The sequence below is a fragment of the Crotalus tigris genome, unplaced genomic scaffold (assembly GCF_016545835.1).
Source record: "Crotalus tigris isolate CLP2741 ecotype Arizona unplaced genomic scaffold, ASM1654583v1 scf7180000017857.1083437, whole genome shotgun sequence".
Classification (NCBI taxonomy): Eukaryota; Metazoa; Chordata; class Lepidosauria; order Squamata; family Viperidae; genus Crotalus; species Crotalus tigris.
This window is the reverse complement of record NW_024096679.1, coordinates 72,119-83,058: the sequence shown is the minus strand read 5'-3', so window position 1 is coordinate 83,058 and position 10,940 is coordinate 72,119. Positions and strand designations below refer to the sequence as shown.

Genomic DNA, 10,940 nt, shown 5'->3' with positions numbered 1-10,940 from the left:
ACCTTTTCAACAGAGCTCTAATATGTACCATATTGCACTGCAAAATATAGGATGGGCTACAAGAGAATGATGTATACAAGTAAGAATAATTTATCAGATAAAATCAGTCACTTTCAATATCTAAACAATGAAAGTAATAAGCTAGAAGATTCAGCAAACCAGACTCAATAAAAAATGGTAGATGTGCTCCCGGTAAGATGGTGAATTGCTGAACAGTTCTCCTCTCCCTCCATCCCTCTCGCCCTCCTCTCTTTTATTCTATTTCTCTCTCCTTTGCTTTTAAGGAAACTTTGTGTGTTGTTAGTAAAGATTTAGTAAGCAAAAATATTAACTATACCAGACACTGTAGTAAAACATAATCTGCGATCCTAATATGACCCTTACTGGTAATAAATAAAGATGGCTATTCAGAAGAGTCCATTTCAATATACTAAAATAATAGAATCTATACAGAAATAATAAATGTGAAGGAGGTGGTATAATTTATGCACATACCGTATATGCCGGCGTACAAGGCGACCCGGCATATAAGACGACCCCTGTCTTTGTCGCCAAGCCGCATTCCTAGAATGTCGTCTTAAACGCCGGAAACTACCAGTATTTCCGGCGTATAAGATGACTCGGCGTATAAGACGACCCCTGTCTTTGGCACCAAGTTTAGCGCTTGCAGAAGTCGTCTTATAGGCCGGCATATACGGTATTTTTCAGGCTGGGGAGGAAGTTAGTCCCCCCTCCCATTTATTTCTTTTTTTAACATTCATACCTTGAGAGAATGAGACAGGTAGCTACAATCTTAGAATGTCTTTGCTTAGAAACTGGGGGGGGGGGAAATCCCTTTCTTCTTCCTTTTGCTTATTCATACAAGAACAGGTAGGCTGTTCTTTAGTTATGATCATAGTTCCTACCATAATACATAACTATTCATAAACATACTGATAAATAGAAATGCTAATTGGAGTTTGTATTGTATGACATTTGCATTATATCTGTTGACACTGATGAAGAAGTCTCAATTGCTAGAATATTTGTATTTTAACCAAAAGTTAGGATTTAGTTTAATCATCATTCCTCACAATAAATATTTTCAGTGTTGATTTTTCTTTGGTTAAATAAGAGGCATAACTAAGTCTGGAGAAGATTTTTATAAATTGAAGATGATGTAGTTTTAAGTGGCTTTGGTTTTATTGGAAGAAACTCACACTGTTCTTTATGAGAAACATCAATTATATACTTCAATGGTTATTAGAGCATATTAACCAGCTTTACTGTGAAGGGTGAAATCTACAGGTACTATGCTGTAAACTTCTCCTTTAAAACAACTGGAACGATAAGAGATACATAGGAGATAATTCATAGTGATCAAGCAGAAACTAATTGTCCATTTTTTGGAATTTTAGAAGAATGTATATTCTGGAAACATTATAAGTCTCAGAGAGAAGCCTTTTTAAATAGAACTAATCTTTCAGAAACAGCTACTTTGGCAGGCTTAACAAAAGCATTACCTTCATTAATTCATCCTGCACAATCTGGCTTTATAAAAGGGCATATTAGACTGCTAGTAGATTTATTAATTCCACAATGAAAGAAGATGAAGTAGTAGTTTTGGCATCATTAGATGCAGAAAAAGGTTTTGAAAATATGTAACTCAAGTTTCTGGTACAAGTGATAAAGAAATTGGATTTTCTTTAGAATTTATCTCTGGCTAGAAACAAGTGATTTTGTCCCATTTTTATTACGGAGGAGATAGTCCTAATGGGATAATAAAAATGAGACAGGACACATGCCAACAATGCCCCCACTTTTTGCTAATTTTAATATAGTAATCTTTCAGACTCTTAATAAAACAAACATGCCACATTCAAGGACTGTGCAGACCAGATTTTGAATGTAAGTCAGTGCTATACGCCGATTGTATTTCCAGTAGTTATCAATTATTTTTATTTAAAATTGTGGAAACTATATAACTGCTGTATGGAAAATATTTTGGGATTACAATACTTTACAATAAGTTTAATATCATGCCAATTGGTAACAACCTCCTATAGAAGTAGGTAAAAATTTAGGGTTTGTACTTTATCTGAGTCTATTTTAACATCTGGCAATTTATTAGGGAAATATCTTGTTCAGTAGAATTGAATATTTCAGATTGGATGTTACTTCTATTTTTTGGGCATTTGATTTATTTAACAGTAGCTTAAATAAAATTAAAGGTATGACTTTTTTTTCTTAACTATTACTAATTATACCATTTTATACTAGTATGATCAGTTATTGATTTATTTGTAAAATTTATTAGCCACCATCTTACCGCACAGTAATTCTGGACAGTTTACAATATTAAAAGATAAAACTATATAAATTTCTAGCTAGTAATATAAATACAATATGTTTATATTTTGTGTGTATGTGTATATTGTGCATTTATATTACGTATGTATGTATGTATGTATGTATGTATGTATGTATGTATGTATGAATGAATGCAATACTATAAAAAAATCAACCTGGCTAAAAAGATGGAGAGGGAGGGAGTATGATGAGAAGCAGGGGGTGAGATCCATTGTTAAACTATCAGAGGTGGGATCCGTTGTTAAACTATCAACCACCTCCATGTGATACCCCTCCGTGTGAGTCTCAAGCCAACTGACAGAACCAGGTCTTTATGCTCTCGTGGAAGGTAGGGATGATTTTAAAATCCACTGAAATTAATATCTTTCAAAAACTAAATGCAGGATATACCAAAGTTAGGTACTCCATGCCAACCACTATATTTTATTAATGTTTTTCAGAGAAAATATAACTGTATTTAGGAACGTTCAAGGCTCATGTGTCAAACAAGTAAGGAATTATCTAAAAGAACCAAGCTGAACATTTAAAATAATTTATATACTAAATTGCCTATGGAGCCTGACTTTGTCTATGGGGCCTGGTGTAAATGTTATTCCCTTAAATAATCTCATGCCCCTAAATGAGAGGGATCTTTTGCCAAGCATTCCTATTAAGTTGGTCTGGAATACAGAGTCTTCTATGCCTCAGTCATTTAGCCAAATAGTAATTTCCAAGCCTACAAAAAATAAGAACAATGTTGTACTTACTTGAAAACTACTGGGAGGCAGTCAATACCAAAGCAATCCTGAACAAATACTATATAAGACAGACACGCCAAAGCATCTGTAGATTGTTCCCTGTCCATTTTCGATAAGTCTTCATTATCCCAGTTTTCACTTTTGCATATTGACTGAAAACGCACTTGTGGAAATAATTCTCTAATATCCGCTAAAATTCTCTGAAAAAAGAAACAGAATTATCTCCTGCTACAACTAGAGTACTACTTTTCATGACTAAGCATCTGAATACTGAAACATATTGAAATGCACCCAAATATAATGTCCAAGCATGAATTTCACTCACCCTAAAAATATCTAAAGAAGAAAAATGTATGTGCCTTCCTTAATGTCTCATCTCTTTATGTACTATTCAAGGAGGTTCATAGTTTTTACTGTATATAATACTGTAGTAATACGCAAGCTCCCAATCACGGAAGCTTGTGCTGCAAGAAAATAAAAAGTCTCTGGCTTCAAACATCATAGCTCAGATGCCAGAGCAAGAAGTTCACAATGACTTCAAATACAAGCACAGACACATAGGGGGAAGAGATCTGTGAGCTTCTTTTTGGGGGGGGGGGGCTACAGAGATCCAAAGTCCACTCATTTGGAATCTAGCCTCACTGAGTGGGACAGACAAAGGAACAGTCCCCCCCCCCTGCCCCTTGTGGTGATACTGTACATACTTCCAGAGGGGCAAGCAAAGAGAAAGAAGTGGAAGGGATTTTCAATCATTTAAAAAAACAAAATAAGTAGCCTGGAGCATGCTCAAATACTACACTTTACCCTGCCTTGCTGGATAAAATCTTTGGCTTGAAAGAAAGTGGAGAATACTTAAGAATGCCTGGGAGAAAAAAGAGGGGAAGAAAAGTTGCATGCAAAATGCAGACTGGAAAAAGATGAGCTGGTTTTGCTAAACTGAGAAGCAGAGAAAAGCAATGCTCAAGTGGAGGGGTCTTAGGCAAACAGGATGCCTGTAACTGTGGCAAGAGCAAAACTAAGCAAAACAGGCAGCAAATTCCACACTCACTCACACTGGTGTTACCTAGTTGGATAATGAAATGTCTGCAAGGAAACAACCAAGCTCAGAGAGCACCAGGAAACCCACCGTCTATCCCTGACCTACTTTTCTCTTCTATCAAAATTAAATTTCCCTGGGACAGGAGGCGAGGGAAGCACTGAATTATGGTCTAACACTGAATTATGGTCTAAATGTCTCTCAGGAATCAACAAACCTTAAGCAAATTGTTTCTAAAACTTCAGTTGAAGAGATGGAGACAGGAATTGCAAGGAAGGAGTCACCTTGCAGAGAGATGGGTGGCAAAGAAATTTAATAAATAAAATTAGCCAAGAAAAGCAAGCTAAGGAAATACTCTAACAAACATTTTAGGCCTGGATTTGTGTTTATAGTATTTTGTTTTCTGGTGTGTTAGTCTACCAGTTTTCAAAAACTGTCTCTGATTTTGGAAAGAGAAGGTTTTGCCTTTATGCAAATTTCATTTATATACATTTTGTCTCATTTAAAGATATTTAAGCCTTCATTGTGAATCTCTGCTTTTTCTCTTCTTCTCAATTGTACATGTAAGCTCATGTTCATATAAAATCAGATCAGCAGCGTATATAAGCAAGCAATGATGCAAAAAATAACAAGTCCTGATGGCATTGCACAAATGGCATGCTTATGTAATAATGCCATTGATATACACACACGAGATCTCTCACATCTTTGAGATGACATAATCATGTGCTTATGATTCCCTATCTCTTTGTAGCTCCCCTCCAGGGGATACTACTAATGAAGCTGCAGAGAACCTCTCCTTGGGACTTCTTTCTGCATGGTAAGTGAAATTCATCTGTACCATCTTTACATTTCTTCACCTCAGGGGGCTGTTTGTAGTTTCCTTATCTGAATCGGCCTGCTTTCAACAATGTTATTCATGAATCTTGATAAATGCAGATAGGAAGCTAAAGTTTACAAGTCATTTTGCAAATAACTGTTAAACCCCATTTACAACTGAGGCAGACAAAAAAGACAGCCCCCCAAGGTGGACTTACAACTATCTCAGCTGCAAACCGCCTAAGGGGATTCTCAGCCATCTCTTCAGCCAATGGATCAAGCTCTGCCATTAGCAATGGATATTTTAAACTTTTCAGGCAACTGAAAACAAAAGTAGAGCACATCAGAGAATCAGTCAAGACACTAAAAAATTTGAGTGCCAGCACAGATCTTTATTATTTGAGGTATTTTAGAACTAAGAACCAACAGAATGGCCATAAATAAAAGTGTTAAAGAATCTCAAGCTTTTCTTTACAGAATCCACTAGTATTATCCAGAATCAACGTGAAACTGGTGAAACATTGTGGACCAGTATCTCAATCCCTCTCCCTTCCCAAAATACGAATTCAGACATAGTTGCTATATTTTAGTTATAACAAAAATGAAGCAAGTAATTTCACATTAGAACTAAAATAATAGAGCTAAAGCAACTAAACAGAAAATGTAACAAGAATCAAATTCACAAATAGACAAGAATTCATGTTTTCCTTAATATGTCCTAATGCCTGGGTTTTCTTATGTTAAACTATGAATAATGATTTACAAAACAATTTCAATGCAACACATTAGGGAAATAGTACATACTGAGTTTAGTGTAAGTACGAACTCAATCATTAGATTTTACACTGATTTCATTCCCAGCCAAAAAAAAAAAAAAAAATGGTGCATGAGAGGCAGCAGTATTTTATCCTCTTCTGCCATTTCTACATGGTATGATAGAAAAAGTTAAGACGGTGGCCATGATGGTATGATTGAAGCATGGGCTGTTTTTTTTAATGTCCACACTCTACGGTCATCATAGTCCTGTCCTCTAGAACAGTTTCTTGCCTGTCATTGAGATGACTGGGCACTTTTATAATAAAATAGCATTCATTGTAGAAAAAAAAGTGGAAGAGGAGCCAAAATTCTTTTTACCCTGCACTTTCTGCTACAGATCAGTCTCTGAATTTGCTACTTGCAACTTCACATCCTAGACTGGCATATGCTAACTAGTCTATGGTGCTGGATTCTTTACATAGCTCCTGCAAAAGGAAGTGGCTTACTTACAATCCTAGTAGTTCTTCCTTTAGATCATTGCAATTGCCACCCGATATGATCTCCATGTGTTGAACAATTTCAAAGACAAATGGTCTGGCAAACTGTGTTAGAGCATTGAGGCACTGGCAAAGCCCATGCTGGTCTTCTTGTAGTTGCTGTTTTGTGTATGGAATGGGCAGACAGGAGAGTTGGCTCAAAATGGTAGACAGTGACAACCCCACTGAATATGCTTTCTTAGTATCAAGTTTAAGAAGTGCTAAAAAAAAAAAAGCAAAATACTTGTTAGAGAACATTCATATTTTTTATTATTATATGAGTATATAGACCAGAATACTTCTGGCATACAGATCTAAGAAAGGAACAACCATTAGCTAATTTCAGAGATGTCAAGTCAAGATGTCAAGTGGTTTGCTTGGTTTACTTTTGTCGTCACATCTGAACACTGTGTTTGAACACTGTCTTCTGCTTCAGTTTACGTGAACCATGTTTGTCTTGTTCAACAAACTATAATTAAAGCAAGTCATGAAATAGGTGTAAAACCAGCCAATATTTAGCAATGTTTTAAGGAACTGCTATTCATGGATTCATATTAACCAGATTATGATTTAGCAAGTATAAAACTAGTGCCATGAAATATATCGCCTTATCCTCGTAATTCATCATTTCTGGATCTCAGGAGAGAGTTAGAAGTGATCTTTGGTTGTTTTCTAAAAAACACTTCAGGATTTTCATTTATGTTTGTATAAGGGCTGGTTTTCAGCATCCTAGATGTCTTTCATTCCATCCCTCCCCAAAGATTAATTGACTAACTGGATTCAATTGCCTCTCATTACTTTAACAGGTATTATATTTTAGTTTTCTTTAAATTTGTTCAAGTCTACTTGAATAAAGGATGCTCTAAGTCAGGGATGTCAAACTCAATTTCATTGAGGGCCACATCAGCATTGCAGTTGCCCTCGGGGGGGCCAGGTGGGTGTAGCCAGGGTGGGTGTGGATGGAGTGGGTGTGTCCTACTGGGTGGGCATGGCCAGCTCTACATCGTTCGCGTCAAGGGTGCTTGTGGGGGCCTGGGCAGGAGTGGGACACATCTGAGGGTTTCTGGCAGAAGGAAGTGGGACCGGGGCAAGCACCAAGGCATAGTGCATTTCTTCATTCCTCACAAAGGGTGACACCTCCCCAGCAGGGGCTGGTTCCTCGCTGTTTCTGGACAGCTAAGACTGAATGCATTTCAGCATAGATGGCCACCACAAAATTGTACATTGGCTCCCGGCCAGCCTGGGCCAGGAGCGGGGGCCGTTCCCTCACTGTTTCCAGGATGGCTTCGTGGGCCACATGAAACCACTTCGCGGGCCGCATCCGGCCCCCGGGCCTTGTGTTTGACATGTCTGCTCTAAGTCATGTGACATTTCGCAGCGTATCGCAACTTTTTTGCCATTGCTGGCAATGGGATGGGTGCGGTTTTGCTAAGATACATCCAGCACACGGGCAGGCAGTTTGACACCCTTGCTCTAAGTATTGTCCAGCAGTTATAGCCTTGGAAGACTTTTGAGCACTTTGTGTGACACCACTTAACCGCAACTAGATAAGCTATCAGGTGAAGTATTCCCAAGTATATCTGCTGCAAATAAACTGGCAGTCCATTTGTTAACATTTCAAAGTTTGAAAAGTAAGATGCTTGTTACCTTCTTGCAAAGGGTTAAGCAGAAGTAAAATAACTGAGGATGTCTGTTCCATAGAAGCTTGTTCAATCTGTTCCAGGAAGCCCAATATAAGCTCCTTTGCACTGCACATCTGCAAGAAAGAAAGAAAAAACCAGAACAAAGCTTCTAAGATTGCAGGAAAGCAATGGGAAGCCACTTTTCTTTTGCTGCCAAGAAAACTACATGGACATGATGCCACTAGGAACTGAGCAGATTCGAAGGAAACTTCACTTTTCATCTTTATCTTACGTGGTCATCATTACCATGTTAAGAATATTTCACATGGGTATATTTTGCATGGTATTTAAAACAGTTACACATCAAATTATTTTTTTACGTACTAATTGGTAAAATAAAATATATGTTACCATTTTAATCAAGGTATTTATTGACCTAAGCCAGGGGTAGGCAACCTTGGCTCTTTTATGACTCGTGGACTTCAACTCCCAGAATTCCTGAGCCAGCTATGCTGGCTCAGGAATTCTGAGAGTTGAAGTCCACGAGTCATAAAAGAGCCAAGGTTGCCTACCCCTGGCCTAAGCAAATAAATATTAAAACCCAAATGAAGTTAAATTTTATATTTTACTAGATTTTTATCCTACCTTAATTAAGTAATTCCTAATGGTGAACATGCATAATACCTGTTTTCCTATTTTCCCCACAACAACCCTATGAGGTGAGTTGGGGTGTGTGATTTGTCCAAAGTTACCAATTTTTCATGCCTATGGGTGGACTAGAATTCAGTCTCCTGGTTTATAGACCAGCACCTTAACCACTACACCAAACTGGCTCTGCATAGGTTTTCTGAAACAGAAACAGTTCTACTTCTCTTCTGTGAAAACAGAATTGATTCTATTTAGCTATTTAAATAGAGTCAATAGCAATTCAAATGAAAGATTTTGACTGGCCAATTTACATTACGTTCTATTAGAAATCCTGATTGTGCAAAATAAGTGGCTGACACCCTCCTAAATGATGCTCTTATTGAGTATCACTTCATTTCTTCACATTCTCAAAAAAACTTTCAGTATATTTATGGAAATGGAGAAATTAAATGTTCCAGTTTCTTCAGGTCAGTACCCATTTCTTGATAAGTTGCCTACAAATCTGAGAATGTCTATGGCAGGGGTTCTCAACCTTGGCAACTTTAAGACTTGTGGACTTCAACTCCCGGAATTCCTGGTCTATGGTCTATATCAGTATGGAAGAGCACAACCAAAGGACAATCTTTAAAAATACTACTACAAAATAGTTTACAGCACAAATGTTGCAACTTACTTCTACCAACTTGTCTAGCATTTTCATACAATATTCTCTCTCAGTATCATCTTGCCCTTGTTTCAGCATAGATTTGACTATAGGTCCTATAAGATTCCAGCCCATATTTTTTACAATAACCTGTAGAGGGAAAAAATTCAGCTGGAGATTTAGAAAAAGACAAAAAATTAAAAAATTAAAAATAGACATCAAAGGCAAATACAGTGGTCTACATTAAAACTGTTCTATGTCCTCACATATCATTAATCAGGAAGCTTCTGGAAATCCATTTCAAGGGCAGATGATCTAATGCCCTCCAGATGTTGCAAAGCTCATTACTGAGGTTGAGAAAACAACATTTTGAAAGTGGTAGTTCAGAATACGTGGTGATAAGCACCAAGTTCTCAAGGCCTGTAGTAAACTAGCAAGAATATGCTAAGATTAAAAATTCTATATCCCACCCGCAAATATGCATTTTTTTAAAAAAAACAACAACACACAGTCATTTTGGCATCTCACAGTCTAAAAAAAAGAAACACACAGTATTTTAGAAGAATTTCAAGAAATACCCGTTATGGAGATGTGTCTTCTTCTACTTCTCAAAGGTCTCAAAAATTCCAATTCATGCCAACAAATATATTTTTTGCATGCCATTCTGCTCATGTTAATCCAGTTAAAGAGCACCTTCCCAAATAAACATATACTTGGGCAGCAGGAGATTTTCACACATCCAGCTTTGCTCATATGATACTAAGCTAATATTTTAGCACCAGGTGGCAAACAGGACTCACTTACAGAAGGCTGTTTATAATACAAAAACTTATTAGCAGAGAATATTCCTGTATAGTTCAAATGCATGGATCCCAATAGTACTGCGATAAATTCAAACATAAGCTTAATTTATTTAGTGCATTAAAATGTGCAATCTGTTTTATGGCATAGCCTGTTGTGTCAATTTGACTACTAATCTGCAAAATTAAGAAACATTTTATGGATATTTAGCTAGAAATGCCACATGCCACAGGAACTGGACATATATTACTATCAAATATATGGAGCAAAGACTATTGTAGAATATGTGTAGCTCAGGGTTGAAATGAGGGGTCCTTGGTGCTCTCTGAGCTTGGTTGCTTTTCCTGCAGAGGTTTCATTATCCAAGCTATGTAACATCATCAGTATTTGATGATGTTACCTAGTTTGGGAAATGAAATGTCTGCAAGAAAAGAACTAAGCTCAGAGAGCACCAAGGATCCCTCATAAATAATATACCTTGGCTTAAAAACAAATTTACAAACTCATGCATCAACCTTTCCCATTGGTCCTTCTGAATGGGAATCAATTGCCTGATGATATTCCAGAAAGTTCCAAAGAACTATTTATCCAGGTCTTAGAGAAGAGTGGTTTCCCTGTTTATAAGTAGTCATTGACTTACAACTGATATGAAGTTACCAAGTATGCTGAAAAAGGCTCTTATGATGCATATTCGAAGTTCCAACATCCCTCCCTGTGGTCACGTGACTGCACTTTGGGCGCTCAGCATCTGGCCTACATTTACAGCTGCTCACAATGTCTCAAATCACGTGACCATCATTTAAGACTTGCCCAGTGTTTACATCAGATTTCTGGCAAAATAACACCCCAGAGCAAACAATAGGTTTATTTAATATGACTACAGTGTTCAGTTTACAACCACTCTGTTCATTTAACAACCACCACAAAAAAAGCTTGTAAAATTGGGTGCAGTCACACGGTGACCCGCTTTATGACCGTCACAAGTATAATCAA

At 37.1% G+C, this 10,940-nt stretch overlaps 1 protein-coding gene across 1 annotated transcript in view; it reads right to left on the bottom strand.

Moving 5' to 3' along the window:
* The window catches only part of GLMN (glomulin, FKBP associated protein), a 34,030-nt gene that overhangs the window by 16,759 nt on the left and 6,331 nt on the right, over positions 1-10,940 (bottom strand). Inside the window, 6 exon segments of the mRNA XM_039343504.1 lie at positions 3-56; positions 3,096-3,286; positions 5,160-5,262; positions 6,208-6,454; positions 7,881-7,989; positions 9,177-9,296. Of these exon segments, the coding sequence (XP_039199438.1) occupies positions 3-56; positions 3,096-3,286; positions 5,160-5,262; positions 6,208-6,454; positions 7,881-7,989; positions 9,177-9,296 (824 nt within the window).